Source organism: Sphaerodactylus townsendi, linkage group LG05 (assembly GCF_021028975.2).
Source record: "Sphaerodactylus townsendi isolate TG3544 linkage group LG05, MPM_Stown_v2.3, whole genome shotgun sequence".
NCBI lineage: Eukaryota > Metazoa > Chordata > Lepidosauria > Squamata > Sphaerodactylidae > Sphaerodactylus > Sphaerodactylus townsendi.
In genome coordinates, this window is record NC_059429.1 from 64,138,129 (window position 1) to 64,152,385 (window position 14,257).

Genomic DNA, 14,257 nt, shown 5'->3' on the forward strand with positions numbered 1-14,257 from the left:
ATTCCCATCAGGTTCCCTACCCCTGCGCTAGACCTAGAACATCAAGGTTGCAATCCTAAGAACACTGTCCTAGGATTAAGCCCCATTGAATAAAATGGGCATTTGTTCCCATGAATAGGTAGTCTCCACATAAACTGGGGAATTAGCTGGAGACAGACAGAGCAAAATGGGGTGACCGGTATCAATAATCATTGTATACCGGGATTGCCCAAAAAAAGAACTCTCAAATGAACAGGCAGTTGTTTAAAAAAATTAATACTTTTAATTAAGAGATTAAAAATAAAATAAAAGTATTGCAAATCCTAAGCAAACTCTTCCCTATGCATATACACACAAATCACATAAGAGCTAACTGGAGGGAAAGGGAAGCAGTTGAATAGAGTTTTAGGGAAGGGTGATATTTACCAGTCTTGAAGAGACATAAGAGCCACTATATCCAGAAAACAAAAGAGGACCCACATGTAAAGTGGGGATGTGTGTGGCACAGATCCAAAGACCTTCCCCCAAGACAATTTGTCAACTGTGTGTTTGGAGCCAGTAGTGGGAGCCCATGGCAGAGTTGGGGACCCAAGAGCTGGAACAAATCTCAGATTCTTGGAGTTAACTTTATACTCACTCCAAAAGTGTACAGATAGAAGGAGAGTGGGTTGCAGTGAAAAGATTCAAATGTGATTGGTTGATCAGTAAGAGAACAAAGCAGGGGAGTTGTCGGTATGGGTTATTCCTTTGACAAGGTTTATGGTGCAATTGGAAAAAGAAGTTTAGTTATATGGTGCCAATCTGTTTGGGTCTTAATTCTGGAGAAGACATAGTAAGGGAAATAAATATATCAAACAGGGATTGATTATTTGAAGCATCCAACCTTAACTGGTAAGGCAGATCTTGTTATTGCTTGCGAATTTGATGTTTTTATCTGAAACTGGTATTTCCTTAATGGGGGTAGGGTTTGAGCCTGTATGTATTTTTTTCCAAGGATGGAGCTTCTCTTTGAAGTGCTATGCTAGGATTTGGCACTGTATCCCTTTATTCAGTTCAGGGTATCATCTGGAGATGATGGCACCCCCAAGGTTTGGTGCAGTTTGGTTCAGGGGGTCCAAAGTTATGGACCCTCAAAGGGTAGCCCCAATCTCCTTAGCAAAGAATGGGGGATGGGGCACCCCCTTTGAGGGTCCATAACGTTGGACCCCCTAAACCAAACTGCACCAAACTTGGGGGGTCCTATCAGGACAGTTTCCAGATGATACCCTGAAATTTTGGTGCCGATACATCAAAAAATGCGCTCCCTGCAGGAACATCCCAGAAATTTGCCCAAGAATCTTTGTTCTGCATTGAGTTTTCTGTATTGCTGTCCATGGGGGTTGCAGGCTGGGGGGGGGCACATTTCTGAAGGCACAGTCTAAAAACTTTCAGGGTCTCATCAGGAGACTGCCCTAATGATACCCCCAAGTTTGGTGCAGTTTGGTTCGGGGGGGCCAAAGTTATGGACCCTCAAAACTGTAGCCCCCATCTCCTATTAGCTCCCATTGGAAACAATGGGGGATGGGGCACCCCCTTTGGGAGTCCATAACTTTGGACTCCTTGAACCAAACCTCACCAGACTTGGGGAGTAGCATAAGGACAGTATCCTGATGATATGCTGAAATTGTGGTGCTGATATGTCTAAAATTGCACCCCCTGCAGGCACCAATGTCCTGGTGCAAAAAGAAATTGGTCGTGGTGGAGTGGCCGCCCATGGGGGGGGGGGGGGCATCCAACTCAGGTTTTGCCCAGGGCTACAGTTTGCCCAGGGCTGCCTCGTTACGCCCCTGGTTGAGAACTTCCTAGTGGTTTCGGTGGTAGAGCCTGCATAGGGCTGTGTTTGGGAAGGAACTTCAGTGGGGTATAATGCCATAGAGCACACCATAGAGCACACCTTCCAGGTGAACTGTTGCCCAGAAATTACTTGTAATCCTAGGAGCTCTCCAACCACCATCTGGAGGTTGGCAACCTTAGGACCTCTTCTGTTCTAAATAATGGATTATGAATCCAGTATGCACTTCACCTTGTCAAGTTCACTTTGTCTAAACTTCTACGATGAGTTTATGATCCCTGCTTCCATTCTTTAAAAGCACCTGCAACCCTAAAAGTTTCTGCTGCTATTTTATAAAAATGAACTCTGTCATCTTAGTTTATAGTGATGTTTCTGATATAGTAATTATATCAAAAGAACAAACACAGGAACCAGCCTTATGAGCAGCTTCCTACCATCTCAGATTGGTGCTTTAGCCAGTGGTGCAGAAGATATTCCTTCTTAAAAAAGAAAAAAAAGACCATTTCCCCTGGGAATCATATGCAGTTTTGACAAAAAGCTCAATATTTAGTTCATAATGGATACTCAGTTCATAATGGTCGAAATATACTGAGCAAAAAGTAGGAAAGCCTTTGTGTGGGTAACACATGGTCATATGCATGGCCCTTGGCATGATTATCAATACTTAGCCTTATTTTCTGCAGGTGTAATGCAGCCCACAAGGAGTTAAATCAGGGCTGCTTGCTATTAGCTGACTGTGAAAGGCAGAATTCTAAAACCTGTCTGAGGAGATAGAAGGGGAGTTCTAATCAGATTGCCAGAGTAAATGAGTGTGTGCTGATTGGGCTCAGTTCTAAGTTGGTTCTAACTCTGTTTGAGAAACTGAAGAGTCAGATTAAAAGGAGACTCTGTTCTATGTCCTTGGTGAAAATAAGAACAGTGACACTAAATAAACACATGGGTTGCTTGGTTGTTTCACTTTGAGAAAAACCTCATAAGCAGTGAAGGTTATGAGATGTGGGATTTTTAATATTACGAAAAAAGAATTGGCTTTCTGATGGTTTGCTGGAATTCCTGCTCTTTGAAACAATGTGTGAGCTAGACATATCTAGTGGAGAGGATTGTCTAGAAGTTAGTGTTTTAAGAAACTGTTTTTGAAATACTTACCTGAGGGTAAAAGGAAGATCTGTTCAACCGAATAGTAAAACCAACTGAATACAGTGTCACCAAAACTGGTGTTTGTATGTCTGTTTAAAATAAATTGAATGTAATATCTTGAAGACAGTAAGTTAGTGACCTGAGTCAAACCTGACAGAGTTGCCCTAAACTGAGCAGCTGAAGAACACTTTCACTGATCATTATAAGTTATAAAGATGGGCAAACAAAAAAGGGAGAAAAATAAACTCACTACATTCACACTACTGCATCACAATATTAACAAATCAAAGGGCTGCTCAGGCAAAGCATACATGACAGCTGGAACTTTTGGAGGGAAAATCTCCTCAGGGCACTGGTGGGCAGAGGGAAGGCACTTGGGGATGCGATAGCCCTCATCTCCAGAAATTCTCAGCAACATCCCACATCATGTCCACAGCACTGATCTCTAGTAGTGCTTTCGACATGACGTGGGATGTTGCCAGAAACCTCTCTGGAGATATGTACATCTACAAGCTTCAGGCAAGGCCTGTACATCTACAGGTTTCAGACAGGTATGATGAGATGAAGTTTGAAACTCACCACTTGTGAGGCATCAGAAATAGCTTAAGAATTCTTTTACATGGATGATTCTTTTACATGGGTGTGTAAGTCACTAGACTTGGTTCTTTTCTTTTTTGGTACAATTAACCTTAGATACCAGACACATTTATACTTAGGCCCTTTCCGCACGGGCCAAAAACGCCGGCCTGGGGACGGCAAAAACGCCGTCCCCAGGCCACCGTTCGCACAGGCGGCGCTGCTGAAATGCAGCAGCGCCGACCTGGCTCCCCTTCCCCTCCCTCAGGGCGGCGTCAGGCTGTCCTCAAAAACACCCGTTTAAAGGGTAGTTTTTGAGTGAACAGCGTGTTCTCGGCGGCGCGGTGCGAACAACACCGCCGGGAACACGCTGTTTCCCCCGTTCCTCTCTTACTTACCTCGTCGCCATCGTCGCCCTGCTGTCCTCCTAAGCCCCGCCCACGCTGTCCTCCGAACCCTGGAGGTCGGAGGGCAGCGTGGGTGAGACTTAGGAGGACAGCAGCAAGCGTGCCAGCGGTCGGCAAGAGAGGGACGGGGAAGAGGCGGCTCCGTGTGGAGCCGCCTCTCCTGCGCCGGCCTCTGCTGGGGCCGCTCGCATGCTTGCGTGCGAACGGCCTCCACCCCCACGCCGGCAGAATTTTTGCCGGTGTGAGGGCGCCCGGAGGCCTGTGCGGAAAGGGCCATTATGTTATGAAATGATAGCTGTGTGTTTCCTTTGAGTAGAGTCAAAGGCAAGCATTATTTACTCTACAGGCTTTGTTCTTTTGTTAAGACCCCTTAAATTGTTTAGGCCATGTATGAGCCCCACACCACCATTTAGACAACTGACACCAAAACACACACATGTTAATATACTCTGTTCTCAAACCAAAACCTCACCAAATTCCATTCCTTTTATCTGAAACATAAATTGCCAATAACTTTTGGGTACTACTTCAACTGATGGAATAGACTGCAGTGGTGGCAAACCTATGGCACTCCAGATGTTCATGGACTACAATTCCCATCAGCCCCTGCCAATAGGCCATGCTGGCAGGGGTTGATGGGAATTGTAGTCCATGAACATCTGGAGTGCCATAGGTTCGCCACCACGGGAATAGAGTGTCTACTGCGATAAACACTATTAGAAAACTAAAAATGTTTACTTGAATTGGCTGGAAAGCAAAATTACTCAAACAACTAAAGTAGAGGTTATAATCTGCTTTTGTAGAGAAAGCAACATGCTAATAACACCAGCATGATTCTGACCAAATGTCATCCACTGAAAGAAAGGCTCATGCACTTGATGGCTCTCATTTCGAATCAGGAAACAAATAAAATGAGCCAGATTCACACAAGGGACTGTGCAAATAGTTTTGTACATGGCTGGGAAGTCCATTTTCATCCCTTCACTAGCAAAGTGCAAGTTTTCCTTTGTTTCTTTTATACCATCTGTTTGCAGCTGATGCAAACAGAGTAGTCACTTTTAATAACCATTTTTCAACCACACTATTTCTCCAATGGAATGGCATTTCCATTTGCAGAAAAGGGGGCTGGTGAGTATAACTGATCCCCCCTTCCCAGACTACTTTGCCCACTATTATGTCCCTGAACCTCTCATATGAATGTGGTAGGGTCATTTTTTTTAAATCACAGTCCATCCTGTATATCAGTGATCCTCAAACTTTCAAAAGCCAAACACAAGTGTATGTTTCTATAACAGACTGATGCTTGTTTTCATTAACAGCTCAATCCAATGGTACTAAAATGATAAAGAGCATCATGAACTGTACTCTGCAGCAAATGAACATATGAACATAAGAAGAGCCCAGCTAGATCAGACTAGCGGTTCATCTGATACAGCATCCTGTTTCACCCAATAGCCAAATGGATGTCCTGAAAGACTAATAAACAGGGCCTTCTCTTGATGTCATCACCTGTGACTGGTTTTCAGAGGTGTGCTGTCTCTGAATGTGAAAGGTTCCCTTTAGTCTTTATGGCTAGTAGCCATGATGGAACAATCTTTTGGGAATGTTTAATTCACTTTTAATGCCATTTGTGAGCATGGCCATCACTATATCTACCGCTAGTGAATTCTACAATTTAATCATTCATTGAGTAATGAAATACTACTTCTGGATCTCCCTAATGCACATATGCATCTGCAATAAGATGTGAGCATTCACCCTTGTTATAATTTAGAACAGCACGTAATTGTGCCCATTTCCAGATGCATAATATCTTGTTCTTATAGCAATAGATTTTCAAATCTGCTCTGCAGGGCCTTAGAGGATTCTGTCATTAACTGCATGCTGTCATGTCCCCTTTGAGCATTAATATGGGGAAAGTAGAACAATAAATCTTCATGTTCCATAAGAACTTTTTCCCTGGAGAAAGTTGGGAGCACAGAACAGAACTTCTATACTAATGATAGAATTTCACTTACCAGACTCCTTACACCGAAAATTCGTTCCACAGTCTTGACTCTGGACACATATTGCTGTTGGATGGCATGCTACTTCTTCCCAAAGACTGCCAGTACAAATTCTCCCATTATATTTGGCTGGATTTAGAAAAGCTCTATATCTGTGCTATATAGTTTTGAAAAATAATTTTAAAATATTGTCCAGCTACCATGAACTATATATCCAAAATAATAACATTTCAATTAAACACTGAGAAACACTAAAACAGATTTACACAACAATTTAACCAAGTAAGAGGACACATAAACAATTTAGCCATTAAAATGTAACACAAATTAAGCCTTTATCGGTTCAGAGACTCCCACCAAAAGTAAAAATTATTTTTAAGTACAATTTGAAATGCATGATAATTAATTTTTAGAAAATGAAATGCTAGCCAGCAGTTACAGTGAATGATTTTAGGGAAAATACATGTGTACAACGTGTGGGAGGTTTGCCCCATTTCTTAGAAGGCACCAGGCACCTTCCTCACTGGGTGTCTGAAAGTTTCCAGCTGCCCCTAGAAACCACCTGGCAAATCTCCTAGTTCCCACTTCTCCCCTGATTAATCCTTATCACTATCATTGACTCAGTGGACAGAGTATAAGCAGCTGGAAGAGTAGGATTGCAGTTCTTTATGCCTACAGAGGCTTATGCTAGCTCACCTCCTTGCTCCGCTAAGGTTCAGTGGGAGCAAGCAGATGCACTTCTGCACATTATGTCCTTGGACCCTGATATTTTCAGCACCCCTGTTTTCCCACCAAGACAGCTTAACTTAACTGAGCAGGGCCTTCTGCAGGGACACTGTGCAAATGGGCAAGATCATCAGCTGCCCACACACATGCATATGGAATGGTTTGCCTGATAAGGTCAAGAAGACTCTCACTCTCCAGACATTCTGCAAATTATGGCAAACTGAATTATTCAGGAGAGCATTTGTATGCAGGTAATGGGATTATACTATAATAGCAGAGTTCAGAAAGATGTTTTAAAGAAGGAAACGGAATGTATTGTCAAAGGCTTTCATGGCCAGGATCAAATGGCTTTTATGAATTTTTCGGTTGTGTGGTCATGGTCTGGTACTTTTTGCTCCGAACATTTCGCCCGCATTTATGACTGGTATTTTCAGAGGTGTTTCACGGTAAGATGTGTTTCTGTCCATGACACGTCTTACCATGACACGCCTCTGAAGATGCCAGCAACAGATCCAAGTGAAACATTAGGAGCAAAAACTACCACACTGTGGCCACACAGCCCAGAAATCCCATAGCAGCCAAGCGAAAAGGAACTGCTGACTGTACTACTATGTAAAGTATTACTAATGCTACTGCTGATTCCCCTGGTTTCTGGTTTCACTGGAAAAAGTTGGCCTTTTCATGGATGAGGTTCTCCTTAGGCACAAAATATTCATCAAACTTTCTCAGGACTAAGAGATCTTTATTATTGTCCCCTTCATCAGCATATAAATATCTGCACTGGGTGGTCCCATGGCATAAAGTAGGGCACATCCATGAATATCTTATTCATCTGCATTTAGTTTTGTAGCAATCTTAAATCTGAAAAAACACAGCTTCCAGTCAGGCTATCTAAAGGCCTACTGAAGTTAGAGGTCTCTGGTGGGGAAAATTACCAAACTTTGGCCAGACAGCTCAGAAAACCCACAACATCCAAAGGAAAAGGAACTGTTGACTGTACCACTATGTGCAGTATTACTATCAGTTTCTGTATGTATTATCTGAACATGTAATTACTTTATTGATTAATTTGTTGTATTAACACTGATGCTTGGGTTCAACTTTATCTAAGGCCCCTTCCGCACACGCAAAATAATGCGTTTTCAAACCACTTTCACAACTGTTTGCAAGTGGGTTTTGCCATTCCGCCCAGCTTCAAAGAGCACTGAAAGCAGTTTGAAAGTGCATTATTCTGCATGTGCGGAATGAGCCCAAGATTTCTGCTTGGTTTCAAATTTCTGCTGTCCTAATCCTATTACGTTGCAGATTGGTTCTCTTGATTGTGTTAACTTATGCAGTGGAATATGCCTTGCATCTCAGTGACAAACTGTAAATGACATACAATAAGGCAAAATGTGACTTTTTCAAGTCCCTAGCATTCCTATGCATTGACAGGCTAAATCTATTGGCTGTCCAGGGAAACTTTACATGAGTGGGCTTTCCTGTGTGGGTTTTCACCATTCATGTCTGTGGCAGAGGCATCTCTGCATCATCGATGCACAATGCATTTAAAGTTTCCTCTTATGTTCTGTTCCAGTAAAGTCTTTATCTTGTCTTCAGACTGTATCATGATATGTTGTCCTGCAGTTCACATTGGCTATATAGATTAAATGCACTGTGGTCCATTAAGGTTAGAAGAACCTGATTTAATTTTTGATTGCAGACACAATGCTTTATGTTGTCCTTTTGCAAAGCTTTATGTCTCTACTTATTACAGGCAATTTGTATATACTAGAAAGCAGCCTTACTTTTCTTTCTTGACAAGGAAAACATCCAGTCCATTCTGACCACTGGGCCAGCTGACAGTCAACTGGTGTGGGAGTTCCAGCTTGTCTTCTTAATCTTTTAAAAACAGAGAGTCTGAGTTTCCATAATCCTTGTAAAAGTCTATTCAAGAACAACATCCATTCCTTCTAGTAAAAAGTAACCACTCTTGTTTTTCAAAAACTCTGGTTACCTAGACCTGAATGTCCCTGAGCCTGTGTTCAATCAAGGCATATTTTACGTTCATAAAAGAAAATAAGGAAAAACCCTGTGCTCCTCAGAAAGGTACATTTGGATAGAGACATACTAGTAAGCATTTCTTTGTATCATTACATGCTCAAACAACATTGTGTCAATCGAATGTTCTTATCTGTATTTATATCTTTCTAATTTTGCAACTGGCTGAGAGTGTGGAATTTCAGACATACTTGCAAAATAACTCAAGGCTATTCTCTACCTACTCAACATAAAATGCAGGAATATTACAATAGCCTGCTCTTTCCTTCTTACGCATCTATTTCAAAATGGGACATGACTCCTTCACAGGTGTGCCATGAACCGAAGAAGAAGAAAAGGATAAGCTCTGGGAAGATCAATGGCAAATTTGGCATTGATTTTCCATAATGTGCAAAGTGCCTATGAAATACAGCCTTCTGCTCAGACAGTATAATTATATCTCATTCCAAATTGACTCTCCCTAGAATGTGGATCAAAAAGTCTACACAGTGAGGCTGGTTGTAAGGGTTTCAATGGTGTTGATGATAAAGTAACCTTGAGTGCATTCCACGGCCCGGGCGATGGGCCAGCTTCATCGGCGGAGACCTTATCTCTGCGCGGGAGATGAGGTCTCCGTTCCCATGGGAAGCAGGAAGGGGGATGGGATGAATAGAGTTATAACCTGTGCTTCTGGCGGGAAGTGTCATTCCTGCCACTGCGTGTACTTGAGCTTTCTAAGATGTCTGAATAAACGGTCTTTTTCACCAAAGAGCCTTTTATTTCTGCTTCTATGGAATTCCTTACATTGTGGCAGGAATCTTAATCCATCTATCTTACTAGTGCAGTGGACCTCTAGTGTCTCGACATGGAGAGGTTGAATGTTACTGCGGAAGGTGCGGTAGCCCCCAAAGAGGGCTCCGACCTTTCCCTTCTGGATCTGGAGGAACCGGCGGGAGAACGGGCCTCGCTGGTGACTCTTCCCGTCCTAAATATCAGCCGCGAGTCTTCCTTTACTCCGTTGGAGCGAGGGGCGTGGCGGCGACCATGGGGACTTACATGAGTCGTTTGGGGCGCTGTCTATGGATCGGCGCCTGTGGATCGGATCTCTACCGTTTTCGTGTGGATTACAAACCTCAGATGCAACCTGTCATGGAGGAGGCGGGCCTGACCACCTTTCATCGCGGCAGCCCAGGAATCCATTGAACGGTTCCTGGATTCGTATTTTGGTGATGCTCCCAAAGAACCACCGTGGCACAGCACTGGGGCCCGTCCAAAGGACACTGGGACTAAACCTGGGATTGGGAGGGTATCCGTACTGTTTTCCAATCCGGACCCCCTGACCCCGGGTCAGCAGCGCACCTGAGGTGCCTCGGGGAGCCACCGGTGGCTACGGTGTCTCCGATGTCTCTCCCTTCCAGGCGGCGAAGAGTCGAAGAAAGCCTGCACTCCCAGCGGATCTGTTCCCTCTCCCATCGAAGGAGACCTGGGATGAGGAAGTGGGGCGACTGCGAGATGCCCAAGAAGCATGGACCCGTGAGCGTCAGCTATGGGAGGAGGAACGGGCACAGTTGCAGCAAGAGCGCGAAAACCTGCAGAGGGACGGGAGCGGCAGCGCAAAGAAGTCCAGCTTCGAGTTGGACCGTGCCAAAGATGCGCTCCAGCGACAATATGCCCAGAATCTGTCGGTCCATGATAAAGTCCTGGAACACTCCAGACTGGATTTACAACGGCAGCGAAAGCGTTCAGGCCCTGCGCCGCAAAGTGGAAGCTCACTGCAGCTTTTAAGCGGGGCGAACTGGCTAAATTGGAACGAGAAAAAGCTGCTCTGCATGCGCACCAGGATGCATTGACCCGCTTAAGGAGAGGGAGCTGCCTGCGTTGGAGAGGGAGCTAAGGAGGCAGCAGACCAGGAAGCCCCAAGTTGGGTTTATGCTGTTACTGATCATGCCGTGCCAGGGGCCACGTACCTGGGTCCTGCCACCCAAGCGCCAGCTCACAGCCAGCGCCCCCGATTCCGGCCCCTCCCATGCAGCAGCTGCCTGCCCAACCTGCTCAACCAGCGCCCAACCGCTGCCCTGCAGGCGCCAAGAGCCGTGGAACGGGGTTACTATAGGCCCCCGATACCGGCCCGTTTTGATGGGACGGCTTCCAAACTTCCCTACTTTATTTTGCAACTCAATGCCCACTTGGAAGACTATGATGATTTATACCGGTCTGAAGCGAAAGATCACGGGACATCGGCTCCAGTCCTGGATGGGGCAGCAACCGACTGGTTCGTGACTCTTTTGGATTTGCAAGATGAAGACTCTGTACGGTGCCCGCATTCCTCCAAGCCTTAAGAGAGCGCTTCCAAGATCCAGGCGCCGAGAATGAAGCTACCCGCACCATCAAAACTATCCAGCAAGGCAACCGCCCGTTTGCAGAATTTGCCCGTGAATTTCGTGCGGCGGCTGCTCGACTCCCTCCTGAGTGGCCTGAACGCATGAAATCACGAATACTTCTCGGATGCTGTGGGCGGCAAGCTGCGTGAAGCGGTGTTTTTAATTCGGGTTCCTCATTACTATTGCGGATTGGATCCAGTTGGGATCCCAGGTGGCGTCTCGTTTGGAATACGCTCGTGCGGAGGCAGCCTGCACGCCAAAACCTGCCACTCGCCCACCAAGTCAAGCCCAGCCGCCCCGAAACCACCTCTGAGCGCCGTCGTCGACTGGGATTGTGCCTTTACTGCGGAGGGCCAGGTCATCTAGCCGCTAACTGTCCCAGAAACAAAACCAACCGCTCCAGCTCGCGCACTCCATCTGCCAAGCCACCACGCAGAATCGGGGCCACCTCCGACGTGAGCTCGTCTAAAGCGGTCATCGAAGGCGACCCAGAGGAGGGGAAGCAGCTGTTTGCCTTTCTTCAGCCCCCCATGGACATGGGTCCGACTCCTGACGCGGTGAGTGAAGGCAGCGCTCCCATTACTGTCCAAAAGCGTTTCTGGCCAACCCGCTAAACACACTCGCATTATAGCCTGCGGCCCTTGTGGATTCTGGCTGCTCCCATTGCTTAATGCGGCCCCATTTGGGTGGCAGAGGAGCTAGGTCTGGATCAAATTCCCCTGGCTAAGCCCATACCATTCACCCAAATGGACGGCAGCCCCTCGGGAGCGAAGGACCGGCCCAGTTCAAAACACAACCGGTTCTCCTCCGTTGCGCCGACCATTGGGAGAAAATTAGTTTTATTTTGGCGCCAGTGGCCAAACACTCCATAGTTTTGGGCATGCCATGGTTATTGTTGCATGAACCAAAGTTCATTTGGAAAGAACGGATCCTAGAATTCACTGACCCTCCCTGCGGTGAACACATGAATTGGGAAAACCCAACTTCTCCTGACACACCCCCCTCCCTGGCTGCATCAGCGATTGCTCCCGATTCTGTTGGCATCCCACCGGCGTACCATGATCTAGCCAGAGTTTTCAGGAGCAAGAATCGCGATCAGTTGCCACCCCATAGAGACACTGACTGCAAAATCGTTATACAGCCAGAGGCCAACTGCCCAAAGGTAGAATCTACCGTATGAGTCCCAATGAGGAGAAGGAACCGTGCCTTCTTGGACAAGAACCTCGCTCAGGCGGAGTTCATCACGACGAGGCTACCAAACACACACACGCTGCTCCCGTTTTGTTTGTGAAAAGAAAGATGGGTCTTCACGGCTGCACAGATTATCGAGGTCTCAATGCAGTCTCCCTGTCCAATAAATACCCTTTGCCTTTGATCAAGGACCTTTTAGATGCACTGGGCAAAGGGCGCATTTTACTAAATTGGACTTGAGAGAAGCTTACTACAGGGTCAGAATTGCTGAAGGCTATGAACACTTGACTGCGTTTAACACAAAGTTTGGACAGTTTGAATACTTGATAATGCCATTCGGGTTAAGTGGGGCCCCGGGGCTTTTATGGCCCTTATCAACGAAGTTCTCCATGATTTATTGTACAAAGGGAGTTGTGGTATACTTAGATGGCGTTTTAATTTATTCACAAACCATAGAAGAGCATGAAACATTGGTTCGGGAGGTATTGAAACGGCTTGCTCGACAACTCTCTCTTTGCCAAACTATCCAAATGCTGTTTTCACCTGAACCTCCATTGACTATTTGGGTTACGGATCTAGCCCGAGGGCTTGAAAATGGATCCTGCTAAAATTGACGCGGTCCTCAATGGCCTGCCCCCACCAACCGCCAAAAGAACTCCAATCTTTTCTTGGTTTTGCTAATTTCTATCGTGACTTTATACCCCAATTAAGCTGAACTGACTCTCCCTCTCACAGACCTCTTACGCACTAAGGGTAAAGATCCACTGTCCGCCAAGCCCGGGGCCCCCCTTTCCTGGTCTGAAGAGTGTCAAACAGCCTTTCAACTCTTAAAGTCTGCTTTTATCACCGAACCTATCTTAAAGCACCCTGACCCAGATCTCCCGTTTGTGGTTCACGTGGATGCCTCGGACAAAGCACTTGGGGCAGCCCTGTTGCAGAAAAATAAAGATGGTAGGCTGGTTCCGTGTGCTTATTTATCTAAGAAATTCTCTGGTGCTGAACTCAACTGGACTGTAGGGGATAAAGGGCTGCAGCCATCAAAGTAGCACTCTCACTTGGCGCCACTGGCTGGAGGGCTAAACACCCCTTTCAGGTTTGGTAGGATCACAAGAACCTGGCAGCTCTTTTTCCACCCCCCTCAAGATGTCGCCAAAACAACTCCGTTGGGCGATTTCTTTTCTCGTTTCTCTTTTACAGTCCATTTTTTCCCCGGGAAAACCAATAAACTGGCTGGCCAGCTCTCGCGCCTACCGGGGAGGGGTGGAGCTGCCGAGACATTCCGCACTGTTCTCTCCCCTCCCAGTTGGGGCTGGCTGTCACCCGATCTCAAGCGTCCACTCCTCCTCCACCGCCCATTCCTAGTCTCGTCTCCCCTTTCCTGCGGGAACTGGAGGAGGCGGGGCTGCGAGCCTCCAGCGGAGGAAGTGACCCAATTGCGTTTGGAGAATGGAGTTTGGCGGAGGGAATGTTGGTGCGTGCCTCCCCCCCTCCGCCAAGCAGGTTCTGGAAGCCTGCCACGATGCCCTTCGGCTGGACATTTTGGCTTTCTGAAAACTCTGCATTTTAGCCGCCCGTCAGTTCTGGTGGCGCGCAATCGCCGCCAAAGGACATTGGCGTATATTAAAGGTTGCTCGGTTTGTGCAGAAGCCAAAACCATTCCGGGAAAGCCCCATGGGCTGTTGAAACCTCTCCCGGTGGCCTCCCGCCCTTGGGAAGTCATCTCCATGGATTTTATTACAGATTTGCCCGACAGTCATGGCAACACGGTTTTGTGGGTGGTGGAGGACTTATTTTCCAAACAAGCCCATTTTATTCCGTGTGCTTCCATCCCCTCCGCTCCTAAGTTGGCACGGCTGTTCATTCAACATGTTTATCGTCTACCTCCGCCCCGTTAAGGTGGTCTCCGACCGCGGCCCCCAATTCATTTCAAAGTTCTGGAAGGCGTTTTTGGGGTTGTTGGGGGCCGCCCCGGCGGTCGCCGCCCCTACCGCGTTCAAAGCAGCC

The 14,257-nt window shown here is 46.5% G+C and overlaps 1 protein-coding gene across 1 annotated transcript in view; it reads right to left on the reverse strand.

The window, feature by feature from the left end:
* The window catches only part of C8A (complement C8 alpha chain), a 49,597-nt gene that overhangs the window by 26,968 nt on the left and 8,372 nt on the right, over positions 1 to 14,257 (reverse strand). The window contains exons 2-3 of the mRNA XM_048498040.1: positions 8,450 to 8,543; positions 5,949 to 6,093 (exon numbers count right to left, since the gene is read on the reverse strand). Coding sequence (XP_048353997.1) covers positions 5,949 to 6,093; positions 8,450 to 8,543 — 239 coding nt within the window. The remainder of the gene's footprint in view (positions 1 to 5,948; positions 6,094 to 8,449; positions 8,544 to 14,257) is intronic.